This window comes from Stenella coeruleoalba (assembly GCF_951394435.1).
Source record: "Stenella coeruleoalba genome assembly, chromosome: 12".
NCBI classification, from domain to species: domain Eukaryota; kingdom Metazoa; phylum Chordata; class Mammalia; order Artiodactyla; family Delphinidae; genus Stenella; species Stenella coeruleoalba.
Window position 1 is genome coordinate 82,130,561 of NC_137158.1, and position 17,302 is coordinate 82,147,862.

Below are 17,302 nucleotides of genomic sequence, written 5' to 3' on the forward strand. Positions count from 1 at the left end.
GTAGGTCTTCTGTGATCGACCCGTCTGTGCAACATCTACCTGGTTATGTGGTACCCAGAGTGATGGACGGAGCCTGTCCTGCCAAGTTTAAAATACACTCGGCACTAGTGGATGTGAACTTGACTACTCTTGGCAATTGTGACTTCCTGTTTTCAAGATAAAAGATTTACAGGGATTTATTAGAAAAATTTCAGAAGGCTTCTGTGAGGCTATCACATACGGTTTAGAGAAAACAGATAATCTCCTTGCAAGTGAATTTGAACCATATGAATAGTTTTTCTTCATGTGCGCATCAGCTTAAAAGAGGACTCCCAGATGATCTATAAAAGATCTATAAAAGCTGTTGAAAGTATGTATCACCAGAATTTTAAAGGAAGGAAAATTTGAAAGTACTTGAAAAAAATTGTGGTTGGCTTTTCTAAACTCAGAGATTTGAAGGATGGAGGGCTGTGTGTTGAGGGATGACACTGTCACCTCACTCAGGTTTCCAGAGTCAGCGGCCTCTGCGCAGTCTGGGGGCGGTTGTCTGGGACAGTCTTGGGGGAGGGGCCTTGTCTGGTTCCTTAGCTACCTGCTGAGTATACTGTCTGATCCATCAAAAAAAACCGCATACACGCACGTGTAATGCCTACTGTGCAAGGCATTATGCTCTCACTCGGAAGGGGGCCTGTCCAGCTCAGAACCCTTGTCCCCCATTCATTAGCAGAAGAGGTTGGGTGTTTGGTGGGATGGCTCGTGGGTAAGGGGAGAGCATGAATGGAGGGGGCGTAGGTGGACAAGAAGGGAACTTGGCCTCAGTGGCTGAATTCAGGTCGCTGCTTGGCACTTAGCCGTGTGGCCTTGGGTCTGTTACTTCACCTCTCGAACCTCAGTTTTCTTGTGGGGATTATGACATCGATCCTACTCACCTGGGAACTGTTGGAAGGACAATTAAAGTGAGCCACGCAAGAGCTCGTGACAAACTGGGAGGTTGTGTAGAGGTAGTCGGTGTGGCTGGTTGCACTATAGCCTCAGCCCTGTCCCCAGAGCTTGCTCGCAGGCCTCGCCTCGTCCTCGAACCCTGGAGTGGAGGGTTAGACAGCAGGCCGGAGCCTGGGGGAAAGCCTGCACAGTCCGAGGGGGTGGCATGGCCGACGTTCAGTGGGCCTGGCATGGGTCAGGGCCTCAGGCAAAAACCTGTGCCGTCTGGGACCGAGCTCCTTGTTCCTGGAAACACGCCTTTCTCCTCCTCAGGGACCCTGTCATTTGGGGGCATTCCAGTGGTCTTTTTCCTTATTACTGTTTGTTCAGAATTTTGCTCTTGAGTGTCAGGGGCTGTTTGTCCTGGAGCCCAGCCCTACAACACTCCCCAAGGTCCCCCCGTAAAAGCGCGCTCTCCAAGGATGCTGGTTCCACCGTAAAATGGGAGGCTGGAAGGGTCCCAGGACAGGGGCAGAGCCGCAGAGCGGGAAATGCCACCTCTGGTCAGTAATTTATTTTTCAGCTGACTCCTGCGAGACCCATGCGTGTGTTTTCGGTAGCTTTGCCCATTTTGCTGGAGATCATCCCGGAAGTCCCACGCTGATGTGCTCCCTAACGCAAAGGACGGGAGCGTGGTTGTGTCCCACGGGGCTTTAGCATAAGAGCCGTGGAGGGCAGCCCTGAGGCTGGTCAAGTCGGTGACAGCAGCGTGGACACCCACCACGTTTACTGCTGCCGCTGGGGAGATAGGCTGTGGTAGCCAGGTGGGTTGGGGGGAAGCTGCCAGTCCCACTGGGAAAGCGAGCAGAGCCAATGGCCTGTGGCAGCCTGAACAGGAGTCATTTCTCACCCCCGCGTCACTGAGGTTCCCTCGAGGAGGTATGAGCTTTTCTTAAAAGTAAAGTAAGCATCGTATGTTGTTGGCAGAGATCGTTTTCACCTTATAGACTTTTTAAAAAACATAGCCCTGACCCCTGCCCAAAGCTGGACACTCTGGAACCAAACACCAGCCGCGAGGGGTTCACCTCGGAGGGGCCGTGGCATCACTCGTGAGAGGGGCTTCAGTTTTGTGGGTGGTGATAGTTTGTATTGGGGGCGCACGGAGTAAAACATGACTTAGAAGATGTAAAGAGAATGAAGCAAGGTTTTTTGCTTCCTTTAAAATTTCTTCTCTCGACCTCTAGCCCCCTGCTTATGGCTCATGTCAAGTTTATTTCATAACTTTGCATAAATCTGAAAATGACACAAACTCCATCCCTGAAAAGTTAAACTCGGTTGTGTATTTTGTTCTGAGGAATGTCCTCCAAAAATGTGCTAACTTCAAAAACCAAACCAAAGCTTCACTGAGACTAAATCCTTTTCCAGATTTTGCTTTCCATAAACGGTTTTTACAAGATATTTTCCCTATTTATGTTTAAAAAACTATTCTTACCCTCGCCCCACACAAAGTCTGTTCAGCAGTGACACATGCTGATGGAGAAAATCCATGTCCACAGTCACCCACAACACTTAACAAGATTTGCCAGCCTGTACCTTTCTAGAAACACTGGATGTCACGTTGTCATGAGTATGTAACAAGAGATTCCCACTAGGAACGCATAAGACTAATCAACTCATAGGATTAATACAGGAACTCATTCGATTCCTCAATGCTGTGGCGTTAATGACTTGGACTATTGGTACTGAACACTTTGGGCAAATTATTTTCTTTTGAATTAGAGCGATAAGCATATTTGTCATTTCTGTAGTTGCTTGGAGGTCCCTAATCTTTATAGAGGCTAGACTTTGAAATGGAGAGCCCACCCCTGAACTTGGAATAACATTGAAATTGTAGTATAACCCCAGCGAAAGTGGTTACACTCACATCACCAGGGTGCAAGACCAAGTTTTGTATAGTTAGTTCATTGACTACATTATTGGTTTAAAAACAAAAAACATCTCAGTAATCTCTACTTTGTGAACTGGGGAAAATACTTGTTGAACCATTATACGGTATTCTCTCAGTAGCCTTTAGGAATGGCGGTGCCCAGTGACTGATTAGATAGTTCCAGCTAATATTCAAAAGGATATTCCTTTTGGTTCGATTCAAGACATTGGAGCCAGGTGTCTGGGTTTTCGGAATAACCATCTCCAATGGCTATTTACTGTGCTATTGAAACTCACTAACTCATGACATTTGTTTTTGTATTTTGTCTTAGTGTTGAACTGTTAGCTTAGGTGGGAATTTGCCAGTTTAATAAAATTAGTCAGAACTGATGGCGGGGTTGATATACAGAAACTCATTAGATAACTGGATCCCCAGAAAGGGCTAGAATGTGGCCCACTGTCAGAACCAGGCAGTGTAGTTGTCACATGGTCCACAGCCCTTGTTCCCAAGTTTATCAGCTCTAAATTGATGTAAAAACAAAACGTTGAACACTAAGTATTGGCCACTGGAATGCCTTGCCTTGAGAATGTTAACAATGAGAAAGATTCTTTTTTTTTTTTTTTAATTTGGTTGTGCTGAGCCTCACTTGCGGCATGCCTGTGGAATATAGTCCCCTGACCAGGGGTCAAACCCGGGCCCCCTGCATTGGGAGCACGGAGTCTGAACCACTGAGCCACCAGGGAGGTCCCTAGAGCGATTCTTGAGATTTTCAGTTTAGTAAGAAGAGTTCTCTAAATGGATTCATTTAGCAGGAAGGCAACAACAGACATGGGGAATAGCAGCTGGGTTTGTCTGAAGGGGCAAGACTTGGACATGTAAGAGAAATTAAGATCAAGACCAGAGAGCGGTATTTAGTTCTTAGTGATTCGCCATAAAGACAAGGAAAGCCCATTTTTTTTTCAACTGTATAGTGGAAAAGCTTCCAGGAGGACAGTTAAAAATAGCATGAAAGTGTTTGCTATATTTCACGCTGACCTTTTGCTTTAATAGAAGATATATAGTTTTGGCTTTAAGGGGGCAAGAGGAAATAGATGAAAAGGAACATTGTAAAACATCCAAGATTTCTGGCTGGCAGTCTCACACACAGTATGTTTTCACTTTAAGTCCTTGAGATCTCTCCGTGTGCAGTGTGGGGAGGAACGTGGACACGGAGTGTCGAAGTGCCCTTGGGGGAAGGATGTTCTTACTAGAACTGGTAACCAAAAATGGATGTTTTAAGCCCAACTGCTAATTGTGGTGGTCAGTCTTTGGATACGCTTTCCATCCTTGATGGTGAGCTCCAGGGTTTGCTGTTTAATGGTCTCTGTGTCATGTCCTCTTTAAGAAAAGGACGTGCCCAACAAGCCCTTGCGGGTCCGAGTCCGCTCCTCCAACGACCAGCTGTCCGTGGCGTGGAAGGCGCCTCACCTGTCTGGAGCTAAGAGTCCACGCAGATCACGGGGCTTCCTTCTGGGCTACGGAGAAAGTGGCCGGAAGATGAATTATGTTCCACTGACGAGGGATGAGCGAACACACGAAATTAAAAAGCTAGGTGAGTTTCATGTTCATTGCTATTCGATGTTTTAATGATGTTGGCTGTCATTTCAAGATTTTGAAGCCTGTTTGTGACAGAACGTCGTATTTCAGTTGTAACGTTCATTTTCCAGGTATTACAGTTATTCAAAACCTCATTCTCTGTTCTATCCTCCGTCCATGCCTCCATTCTTTCCACCTTCTGTTAGTGGTGGGACAAGGCTGCCCAACAAGTGCCCTTCAGCGGCTTCCTGACCCAGTTGCACTGGGTCATTTTTCTGGATGTGAGGGGGCGGGGCTAATGCTTTTCCATCTCGGCTCTGCTCTCATCGTTTTGCTCTCTAAGCTGCATCTTAGATCCTGGGCTACTGGACCTTGCATCCCATCGAGATGAAATGTGGTGGCAGCTGATGGAGGCTGCGGACCCAGCCCGCAAACCCTCCTTCCTCTTTGCAAACCCTCATCGGGTGTAGGAAGCATCAAAGCACAGGCCATGGAGGCTGTGACCGGGAGAGGTTACGTGCTTGGTTGCTTGGTTCCAGGCCTGATCTCTGCTGGCCTTGCTCCTTGGTAGGCCTGGACAGTGGACCCGGACCACGCTCCCAGGGGCACAGCAACGATCCCTCACGCCTGGCGCTTCCTTGGGGGTGGAGACACTGCAACACTCGTGCAACACTTCTGCTTTTCTCCCTTCCCTCATGCCCCCTTACCTACGTGATGAGTTTCGCAGGAGGCGCTGGGCAAGCGTGGCTCGGCCCCTCCCTACCGCCTCCTCTGGGGGAAGCCAGGCTGCAGAGTACACATTCTGTTCTGCCCCTCTGTGCCCGAGTCGTGGAGGGCCCAGGCTCCTGGGGCAGCAAGGTCTGTCCGACTCTGGGCTTTGCTGTTAGAACGTACACCTGCCCCGTGTTCTCCAGCTTAGTTTGTACGAGCCATGGATATTGTGGCCTCCACTGCTTATTCTTGTTCACTTTCTAATTAGATCAGTGCTCAGGCAAGGAAGAGGGTGTGATTTATTGGGCCTCCCCAAGGCTCCAGTGGGAACGAGGGTCCTTCACGACGCTCATCAGGCGTGGCTTGGCTCCCAGCCTACGCAGTGAGGGGCTAGAGACTGACCTGGGCAGATTTCAGCTGGTGGAGACACCGAGCGGAAGCCAGGCTGGACTCGCTCCCTGGAAGATTCTCGGAAGTTACCTTCCCTGCTCTGCTCACACACCCACTGCTGGAAAAGTCTGTTGGGTGCTCATGGCACAGGGTCAGCCTGGCGTTCTGTGGGCTTCACGGGGTCTCCACGTGGTGGCACAGGCAGCGGTGAGCCAGGCATGGCATTGAAGCCTCAGAATAGACTCCAGACTTTTTCCAGCCCGAAGAGACTAGCTACCTGTCTGCTTCAAAGCCGCACGAAAACAAGAGGGATCGTGGGAGCGAATGGAGAAACCCGAGCTGTGCATGCTTCGTGAAGCCTGGCTGCAGGATTAGCAGCGAGACCCAGAGCTAGAGGCTCCACACCTGGAGCCACAGAATAATCTGGGGGCTCTTCATTCATTCATTCCTGGGCCTACCCCTTGCCTTGAGTGGTTGTACTGTGCAGGTTAAGTGGCTCTGTTTTGGTGATTCAGGCCAAATTCTACCCAGGATATCAGCAGATAAGTAGTCACTAGTTTTGCATTTCTGATACTGTAGAGAGAGCATTTTGTAAGTGGAAAGTTTTCATTGTGCTACATCTTTCATAGACACCACACATTAAAATGTCCTTTGGTGTCAACAAATTTTTCATCTGACTGGTTCTGTTAACTTTGTTTTCTCAGTAGTGAACCCCTGGCTCGCCTGAGTGTAGCAGAAGGATTTTTGTTTGTTTGTTTGTTTTGCTTCCTGAACTTGAGCAAATGTTGGAACTGAGGTCAGTGGTGGGCCCTGATCCTGGCCTGAACTGACAGCTCAGGACTCTGAGGCTTCCAATACCACCTGCTAGCTTAGGAATTTTCAACAAATAAAAAGCGTTGGGAAAAAAAAAAAAAAAAGCATTGGACTTGCCATTGTGAACGATCTAAGTGGTCACCTCGAGGAGGAGGTCTCACTGGACACTTGCTCCATCCTGGCCAGGAGGATGGAATGATGTGAAGAATTCCTGTGGATGTCGGCGTGGCCCGCTATGTTAGGGGATGCCTGTCTCCTTATTTTATCCCGCATAGGATTTTAATTCCATTGATGACCGAGATGCCATTGAAAGTGTGGTACTGCAAGGAATGGCCAAACGTTAAGGAAACTTGGAGAAAAGTGCTGGGCCTGCGGTCCTTGGAGTCATTCATTAAACACGTCCTCCTGGGCATCTTCCATGTCAGGCACCATGCTGGGTACCAGCTGCCCGGCGGTCCCTCACAAGGGCCGACGGTACCCAGAGTGCTTAGTGCTCACTGTTGTGAAAGCAGCTGGAGAGGGAAAAGCAGGCACCGGAGGCAAGAAGCTCGGGGCCTTTTGCGGGGGGAGGGAGGGCACCAGGGTTGAATCCTGTGGTCAAAGGAGTCCCTGGGGGCATGGGAATACAGAGGGAGAGGAGGTAGCCAGCCCAGGTGAGGTGGGAGCCGGACAGTAACGAAGAATGAGCAGGTGTACATTTGGAGTCCTTCAGAACGTTTCCACGGACCTTCAGAAGTAGTTTCTGCCACATTACGCCGAGGTTGGGAAGTGAGGGAAAACGGTGGCTCTGACAGGGAGGGTTGGGGCTTGGGGTCCTGTGGTCCCTGGGCTGGTGATGCTGCAGTCATTTTGGAGATTTTATTTCTACCCTTTATTCAATAATCAGGAGCACAGAAAGACGTGTGCTTTTATATCACTGTGTTCTTATTATATTTCTATGAAAAAGAGACGGACTGGTGCATACCCAGCTGTCAGGTGCTTTCTCAGGCCCGGGGTCCGTGCCCGGTGAGCCCTGGGCCCTGCCCCTTCCTCACCTGCATTAGTAAGAGCCTGGGGTTTGGAGCCACACAGAGCTGGGTGTGAGACCAGTCCTGCATTTAGGCCATGACCCTGGGGTCAGTTCACCCCACTGAGCTGGTTCCTCATCTGTGAAAAGGAGACAATGAGAGTAGCTTCCTCGTGGGGCTTTGTCGGCACTAAATGAAGAATTGATGTGCAATGCTTAACGCGGCCCAGAGACTAGACCCAGTACGTGTGAAACCATTGTTACAGTTTACTGCAGTGTAGACTGTTCCTTTGAGATCATCTCGGGCCAAGCTGACTTGGAGAGCACAGCAAATCAAGAACCTGGGCGTTCAGCAAATCCAAGAACTTGAAGAGGTGCATCGCAGATATGTAAAAAAGTCAATTGTGGGAAATTATTCTTTTCTTGGTGGTTCCTGATAAAAGATAAGCCACTGCTTTTCACATTTAGTTATTTGTACATGTTCCCGGATTGTGAGGTTGAATGGCAGAGTGTTTTCTTTGTTGACATTTGGTGTACTTGCCAGTAGCAGCAAGAAATGAACAGACCTGAAAGGACTCCAATGTTGAGAAGTTTAGTTGGATGTTCTATGAATTCAAGTGTTACAAACTTGATTCTTCCCTTTTGTAAAACATATATTTCAAAATTCTCTGACAGAATAAGATGTGAGAGCCTCAGTCTAAAAATTCATGTGACAGTATGAGTTTCACCTGCCCTATGTGCGTGTGTATTCACACACACACACACACACACACACACACACACACACACACACACACGGGAGGGAGCAGGTTGTCCAGTATTGCCCCTTCCCTTGAAATGTGATTAGACTTCAGACGTTTACTTTACATAAACAGGGCTCTCAGTGTGAGTGTTTCTGAGCACGAGTCTCCTTTTATGTTTAACTTGACGTGCTGTTTGTAAAAATGACAGGTTTATTTTCCCACTGCCATATGGAAGTTTGCAATTCCTGCAGGCAGGACACCAGTGTTAGAAGTTTCCTTTAGGGTCTCAGTGCCGTCTTGTTAATGGGCGTTAGAAGTATGTCAGGTTGCCTCATTTTTATTCTTGAATTGATCAAGGCTGCTACAGGAAACTAGGTTGCTAGAACCTGGAGTTGGGCATTAGCAACTAGATTTAGGGAAGATTATTAGTCCTTTTAGGGGTGTGACCTTGGGCAAATCAATCCATGTTTATGGCTTTACGTCCTTATTTGTAAACTAAGAAGGTCAAATTGGAAGCTAGCCAAGGTTTCACTGGGGTCTCAGACTCCGTGATTCCATAGCATTTGAGAGTTGTAAGTTTTAGTTCATTATTGTAATTTGTTTCCAAATAAAGTTTTCAAGTTTCGGGTAAGTTGGACATTAGTGGGCCCAATGCACAATTTGGGGGGTGGGGTGGAGGTGAACTAACTGAAAGAACAATCCAGAAATAAAGGATGAATTTACTCTTCCATTTGCCCTTAGCTAATCTTCAGAGACCCCGTTCTGAGGATTTTAGTTCGAAGGGCACAGCATCCCATCCGGGCTGCAAGCCTGGTGCACTGGCTCTTCTTGTCTCTCTCCCTTCTTTTTGATGACAAATAAAAACAGTCATTCCCTCCTCTATATTTGGAGGTAAAAAAATTTTAGGGAATTGTGTGGGTAAATATTCCGTTCATTTCTTTTTTAAACATTGTTCTTCTTTCTTTGATGCTAATGAGCTAGAAACCCATTTTCCAGGAATTATAGGTAAAAATCCCTTCCACATTTCCTGACATAAATCGTGTTCTTTTTGAGTTTAGTTCCTTACAGTTCTTGGTCTCACCTGTAGTTTTCCTGAATAAGTAGGAATGCCCAAGAGAGATGAGAAGGTAAGAGGAGAGGAACACAGACGAGCAGGGGTGTGCTTTCCAGAAAACCAGCTGCAGAACCTCATCTCTTGCTTGTTGGTCCACAGCCTCCGAGTCAGTGTACGTGGTCTCACTGCAGTCCCTGAACTCCCGGGGGCAGAGTCAGCCGGTCTACAGGGCTGCCCTAACAAAGCGGAAGATTTCAGGTATGTCTCCAAGGACGCGTCTGGTCAAGCCATGGTCTAGGGCTTGTTTGTTTCTGAATGATGCTGGCTGAGCGACAATGCACATGGCTTTTGTTGAGTATAAAAGGAAACAGCAGGGCAGACTTGGTCACATTTTGGAAGCATGTGTGTTTCTTTTCTACTCAGAGGCTAGAGTGTTCTTGTGATGAAATCTATCTCTGTGTATATTTGAATGGCTTCAGATCTGTCATGATAGGAGTGCCGAGCATTTACTCCGTTTAACAGGCACAGTCTGCTCCATGCATAAGCTGCCCTTGGTGAGAGACTGGGAACAAAGGGAGAGAAGGACGAGTAGGTGTGGAGGGGGCAGCGTGCAAGAGACGCACTCAAACTTTATTTCAGCTAAAATTGCCTAAAAGTAGCATTGAGAAGAGTGAGAAAAATTGTAATAGTGTCTTGCTGGTAGCCTGATCATTGGTTACTTACTAAGGGATACTTTTTTCCACATCCATTCAACAGATATTTTTTATATCAATCATATAGTAACAAATTAAATATACCTTTTCTGATTCACGTGCCTTAATTTAAAGAGGGAACCTACAGCGTAATGATTTTCATGAATTCACAATTTATTTGAATTATATAATATAGCATATATCTATATATTATCCTTTTATACTGATAATTATTAGAATGGTACGTTGTATAAGAAAAATCCCACATGTGTGTTGTTTCACTTTTTAAATTCTTTAATTGCTGCTCTAGAAGAAGTCCCTGTATCACTTTTCTAACAGACTCCATATTTCCACCTTCCCCTACTTGTAGTGAAAGCCACATCCTTTTGAAACATGATCCCTGAAAGATGAAAAGAAAAACACAAAACAGACAAAAACCCCCCAAAATTCCAAGAGACTAAAAGCAAAACTGAAGACATCTTGTGAGTCTCGGTGTTACAGATTGAACAAAAACTATAAACTTTGTGACGTTACTGTATTCCATTGGAAACTGGCAAACTGAATTCTCTTTTCTGTCTGAATATTACTTTTAATCTGCCTTGGAATCACAGATTCTAAATTGTAAGGACCTTGGACTCAATATGACTTGTGCAATCGTTGAGCTAGAATTTTTATTTCATGCCATGATTGCCCAGGAAATGCTCTGAATTGACCCTTTCTTCCCCTAAACTTTTGCCTCCTGTAAAAATTGCATTATTTCCCAGAAACTCATGGTGTATATTGAGAAAACGCTGAGTGATTTGGAGTATCTCTGACCAAGGGCAAAGCACCTCTTTTTGTGCTACTGTTCTTATGTCGATTGGGTTAGGCAGCTTAGAATGTGTTTAAGAAGAGGAAGAGTGGGGATTTTGGGTTTTCTGCATTGACCAGTCAAATAATTGCTTGACTTTCTATTCATTTCGTTTTATCTACCTCAAGCATAAGCAATTAAAAAAATAAACTCTGGGGACCAGAGGGACTCGGGGCAGAGCCTACTGTTGGGGACAGCCTTTCCATGTGCACAACTGTCATTGCAGAAGAGGATGAACTGGATGTACCTGAAGACATCAATGTCCGGGTAATATCGTCCCAATCTGTGCTGGTAGCCTGGGTGGATCCTGTTTTGGAAAAACAGAAGAAAGTTGTCACATCAAGGTACCTTTCCTTCTTTCTTTGTCGTTATTTTCTATATGAGAGACATGGTTTTTCCGGCCCTGAAGAGACGTGTATTTATTTGAACGATTGTATTTTTGGACGTATGTGAACACTGACCTCTTTTGTAGCTGACGGGTAGACTGTTGCATGACAGTCTAGCTAATCTCGGGTGTGGTACACATTGCCCACAAATCAGATTTGTGTAAGACACACAGTAGGACCTCACCTCTCATCTGTTCAAAGTCTTAACTTGTGTTTGGAATTTTCCTAGATTCTGTTTCTTTCTTTGCCCCCAGTTGTGTTTTGCTTTGTCTCATGAATGTTCTGTTCACGCACAGGGGACGTGGGTCCACCTTGGGAAGAGTCTTACCATCTTCCTGTTATCCAGGAAGAGTGGCAGCAGGAAGGGTCCCATGTAGAGTGGTGGACGTTTGCCTGATGCCTTGCACACAGTGGTTCTTCTTTAGACACTGCACTGCTTCCTGTCCAGCTCCTCTGTGTGTAACAAAGTGCACGTATTTTGTCCTAAGCCACGATCTTATGCTATTCTGGTTTTTACATTCATTTGCAATAGCGATGGAGGAAAAACCATAAGGTTAAAACAATTTTGGTGCTAAAAAGGCCACTGGTGAATGCCATTTCTAGTTAGTGGTAGATTAATAGAGTCACAAAAATTTTGTGTGTTAAATGACTAAGTAGTGTACATAGCCAACAGAGAGCCAAAGATTTGGTCTAGTCACTGTGTATTAACTTTTGAACCTATTTGCAACCAGGAAAAGTGATTATACTTTAGAAGATGAATGGAATATAATGCTGAGTGTGTGTGTGTGTGTGTACATATATATATATATGATATATATTATATATGTAGTATACATTAGATATATATTAGATATATTATTTGTACTAGATAGAGCTTCTGTCACTGTCTGCTAGTAAAAAAAGACATCTGCTTCTTGTCAAAGACCTCAGAAAATGCATAGTGATTCTCTCCCAAGCCATAGGGCCTCCCCCAACATGAAGTGTTCCTGATTACCACTGGACTTTGATTTCCAACATCTTGATGGAAACAAAAGGGCTTGAGTTTTCTTAGCAGAACTTTTATTGCGAATTGGTGTGCTGTGTCTGCAACTGAAGTCTTATCCTAACTAATTAAATATCGTAATGAACAGCACACTTTTAATGCATCAAATGCTTTCTACTGTAAAGTGGCCACAAAGAAAACTTCTTGGAAAAGCAGTCCAGTAAATGGCATTTGCAACTCTTAAATGTCAAGTGTTGAGGATGTCTTAGGTCGGGGCTTGCCCAGTATGACCATGTTGGGTCACACCGTACTTCTCTGCCTGCTAATCGCACAGCAGAGTTCCTTTCATAAGCGCCTCTCTCCTGCTCTGTTACACATTTTTGTTCCATCTCATGGTAATAAGTCTACTCAAAACCACATGGTGCCTTTCCTTCTAGAAAACATGCCTGCTTTGGCATGAAATGAGTCTTCCTGTCTTTCTTTTCTGGAGAGCCAAGGTACTTCGGGCCGGTTCTGGTTCTTAATATCGCCTCTTCCACACAACGTACACACACACACACACACCCCCCCCCCCCAATAAGGCCCTTGCCTCAGAAAAACAGTCTCCCTTCTATCCCTTCCTTTTAATCGCTGCTTGACCTTTTGAACAATAAGACATTTTGGTGTTGAAAGGACAATAAGGTCCATCTCCTCTGGGCTATTTTAGACACATCTTCCTGGAACTTAAGTAGATCCTTTGAGCCAATAACAAAGTCAAAAGTTTAGAATTTTCTCCTCTTTGATTTCTCTACTTACCTCCAAAAGTCATCACTTGTGGGGAAGGGAAAACGTCAAGGAATCCAGTGTTCAGGTGCAGAGAATTGGTCAGAGGGGTGTGCTGTTGCCTTGCGTTTTCTTACAGACAGTACACTGTGCGCTACCGAGAAAAGGGGGAGTCCGCAAGGTGGGATTACAAGCAGGTCTCCAACAGACGCGTGCTGATAGAGGACCTGATTCCAGACACCATGTATGAGTTTGCAGTCCGCATCTCACAGGGCGAACGAGACGGCAAATGGAGTGCATCTGTCTTCCAGAGAACACCAGAATCTGGTCTGTATTCAAAATGGCCTTTGGACTTTCAACTTGGGAATTACCACTAAAAGAAGATGTAAAGACAGTTTAAGAAGCCAGTAGCGAGAAAGGCCAGCAGTGGCATTTTTCAAAGTAACATTAACCCTAAATTTTGGAAGCGTTCCTATGTATGAACACAAAGAAGTTTCCTTGGGTCCATGTTGTATCCTTCACTTTTCATGAGCATGTTATTCTGACACGTGGAGCACATTAAAACCACGGGGGGCCTCCATAAATCCCCACTGTATGTGTGAATGCCCCTGGACAACACATGGCTCTAGAATAGAGGAGAGACTCTTCTTTTTTAAGGCTGAGGTCATGTTTGCTTTTGGGGGAGAAATTTGTTCTATATTTAAGACTACAATGATTTTCTTTTAAACTGTGTCTTTAGAAACCTTATTCAAAAGAAGTTGAAACTGGATTTTCATCTTCTTTGTATATTTCGATATTCAGCAACGAGGGAAATTTGAATTCCTAAAAGCATTTCCCTGTGTATGTCTAACCTTACTATATGAGTTGGGAAAACTGATATAAATCACGCCAAGAGCAAGTGTGTAATGAAAGTTTTCTCTCGTGTGTAATGAAAGTTAACACAGCAGCTCTGCAATAAAAAGTGTGTATGTAGGGACCACATGTCATTTCCTTTTAGAATACCCATGAGGGCACTTTTAAACCTTGGATCCTTGTCCTTTTGTAGCTCCTACCACAGCGCCTGAAAATTTAACCGTCTGGCCAGTCAATGGCAAACCTACGGCTGTCACGGTAGCTTGGGATGCACTGCTAGAGACGGAGGGGAAAGTGAAAGGTAGGAACCTCATTACTTAAGGTATAAGAAGCACGTGGGCGTGAAATACCCCAAAGGGAGCTGTGTACATTGACTCTGATAAAAACTGGTTCTAATCGCAGGCTTGGTGACTGCACAAGCAACAGGGAAGCAACGTACCTATCAGGGGTGCTGAGGCAATGGACAAGGATGTTTCATGAGGGGTTTTCATTGTCAGTAAGACCCAGGTCATCGTGAAGATGACTTTTCATCTTGCCTCTATGCAGGGATTTTGATGCTATTGTCGAGAGGGCTGTTTTTAATTGTATGGCTGTGACATCACAACCTTTAACCAAACAAAAGGACACCCTGTTTTTCACGCTGTGGACCTTTTCGTGGTGCCAGTAAGATCATGGCAGGTAGGAGTAAGCAGAAATCCATGGGACTATAAATATTTAATGGGCTTGAAAATCAAGTAATAAAATAAAATGTTAAATAGACTTTTTCCCTGTTTGTCAGCATTTTGAACAATTGATTTTGGGTGGGGGGGGGCTGGTTGAGGAAAATATGACCTTAAAATAGAAAAAAATACTGTAGATTTAAAAAAATGAAAATAGCATAGAATATCCACAACTAGTTAAATTTTAAAATGGTCTGTTGAGAACATTAAATAAAAGCACAGATAATTTCTTTTTAATGTAAAAACATTCAAGAACCTTTTGGAAGTCTATCTGGAGACACTTAAAAGGGTGGTGTGGAGGGTTCCCCTGACATCACCTATACAAATGTACTCTAAGGCTACTTTTTATTGTTGCTTGATTTTGGAAGAAAACTATAATATGGAAAGTTTGTGTAAGCTTAAGAAAATTCAGAAAATTATCACTGATCTTCTTTGAGAATTTCTTAATTGAAGAAATTGGGTGGTTCTGTTTTATAGTCAACTGTAAGTTATCTCTTCTGACCTATAAGGATATCTTTTCACTGAACGGTAGAAATTACGGAAGGTGGAGGTAGGACAGTATTTTCTAAACTTAATGCTTTCTCACTTCCCACGTTTTGAAAGAATATATTGTACTATTCTTGTTCATTTTTTCAGTGGAATAAATCAGAAACAAATGAAGAGAAAAAATAGTTAGGATACCCCGTTTTTAATCATTCTTTTTATGACAGTTTGAACATTGGCTTCTGTATCATTATTGTGATGCTGAAAAGACTTCTGAAACTTGAATAAAGACACGTTTTAGCTGACTACCTTTTTATAAAAAAAAGTTATGAAGTTATTAAAAATAAATCAGTTATTGCTCCTTTGGTGACCTTATTACCTACCATGCCACTTATTTTTTTCCCCTCTCCCACATCTTAGTTTATATTTATAGCTCTTTGGCAAAAGAAGCTCCCTGGTAGTCAATTAAATATTGCCAGAAGTAATAAATAGCTACTGAGTTTTTATGTCCGAAAGAACTCATGTACCTCACTAACCTAAAGGTGTGGTGGTGGGATTGTAAATTCATAATTATCCTGGGGCATTTTTTTATGCCTGAGAAATAGAAAACATAATAAAAGAATATACTTCGACATGGTTAAATTTTTTCCAGATGAATTGAATCCACACACAAAAAAAAACCAGAATTACAAAATTTTGTAGACAGTGGGTTCTTTTAATTCTTACTTTTGACCACCACAAATGACTAGTTTTTGTTCATTTTCAATGAGAAAAGAATGCTGGGTTTTTTTGTTTTTCAGACAAATGTACTTTTTAAAGATTAGAGCTTAGGGAAAAGGACAGATCATCCAGGCTCCCCTAGGAAGTATGATAATTGCTTGGTCATTCTGTAATTTAAATTATTTTTCTTGGTTACCTCCTACTCATATTAATTTGATAAGTTTTGTAAATCTTGAGTTCATTGGCAGGAAAATAGGCATGACAGTTTTTAGTTGAGGGTGAAAATTATGCTTTAAAATGTGGCTTCCTTATGTTGCATTTCCATATAAGCATAGAGATATATTAGTCCCTTGGACTGAATTTGCTATGATTTTCAAAGGCCCAGGGCATTATATATTTATAGATATAGCCAATTAAGGATGGAGACATTAAACATCACATAAATCCATGACTCAGCAACTTTTCCTCACAGTTTTAAATACTGTGAAAAATCTTTATCCGAATATATTAAGAACTTTCATAATTCCTACAAAAGTGAAATTATATTCCAAATATGGAATTTATCTGGCTTAATGCACAAATGCAGATAGCCCAGATTAATAAAATGGAACTCTTAAAGGTGTCAGCAGCTCTTCAGAATCAGTTCCTAGGAATTGTCATTTTTCTCCCTGTGGTTTCTTGTCTTCTGCATACAGTCTGTCACAGTAAATTAGTAAATAAACACAATGAAGAAAAAACCCAAACACAAGGGTAAATATTTTTGGTAAGTGTATGAAGACTGGCCTCCCGGGGTCCATGTATTTAGTTTGCTGTAAACGGAAGGTTGCTAGCTGACTGACTCCGTAGGCCCGTCTGGTAGCCTGATTGACTTGTCAGTTCGCCTTCTACTGTGTCTTTATGCTCCAGCTACTGACTTGGCGTGCATCGCTAGAGAATTAATTTTAGTAATGCACGTTCTAATTCATCCTGCCCATACAGTCTGTCTACTGGACACAGGACTGTTTTCAGTTTCCTCCTTCCAACCGTCTGCCAAATCATTTCAGAATACATTCTTTCATACGCCCCGGCTCTCAAACCATTTGGAGCAAAGTCCCTCACCTATCCTGGAGAGACTACTTCTGCCCTAGTGGATGGTCTGCAGCCTGGGGAACGCTATCTTTTCAAAATCCGGGCCGCAAACAGGAGAGGAATGGGGCCTCATTCCAAAGCCTTCATTGTCGCTCTGCCAGCAAGTAAGTAGACATTGTGTATTTGTGGCTCTCTTTTTCTCTCTCTTCATTACTGCTAATTGTGGTGTGTTACTTTGAATCATGCTCTTGGGTTTAGAACTGCTCTGTGGATGAATTTTGGGGTTAAGGTACCATATTGATGTCTGTAATATTTTTGTGGTCCCTTTAGAAATTGGTCTCCCCAAACGCTAAAATGTTATTGATGGCTAACAGCATTAATTACTATTATAATAGTAATTATGAATTACGTAGTAATTATGTGACTAATTATGTGATTCATCTTATATCATTGTGTAATTTGGGGTTTACGATGACAGGGAAAGAACATTTTTAGAGGCAGAATGTGACATTTTTAGTTCATTTTAATGAATAAATGGCACATAAAATTTTTATAGTTTGTATGCCATTATTCTGGGGTGCAGCCTTACTCAGAAGAATTTCAGTTACCTTGTTTATCTGCTCAGTATCAAACCCCAGCAGGATAACAAAAACCAAAATTGGAGCGGGG

General features: G+C 43.8%; 1 protein-coding gene across 3 annotated transcripts in view; it reads left to right on the top strand.

Annotated features, from left to right (window-relative positions):
- The window catches only part of FNDC1 (fibronectin type III domain containing 1), a 113,703-nt gene that overhangs the window by 57,039 nt on the left and 39,362 nt on the right, over positions 1-17,302 (top strand). For all 3 annotated transcript variants that reach the window (XM_079940019.1, XM_079940020.1, XM_079940018.1), the window contains 6 exons: positions 4,212-4,418; positions 9,279-9,377; positions 10,888-11,005; positions 12,931-13,118; positions 13,837-13,944; positions 16,609-16,797. In XM_079940019.1, the coding sequence (XP_079796145.1) occupies positions 4,212-4,418; positions 9,279-9,377; positions 10,888-11,005; positions 12,931-13,118; positions 13,837-13,944; positions 16,609-16,797 (909 nt within the window). The remainder of the gene's footprint in view (positions 1-4,211; positions 4,419-9,278; positions 9,378-10,887; positions 11,006-12,930; positions 13,119-13,836; positions 13,945-16,608; positions 16,798-17,302) is intronic.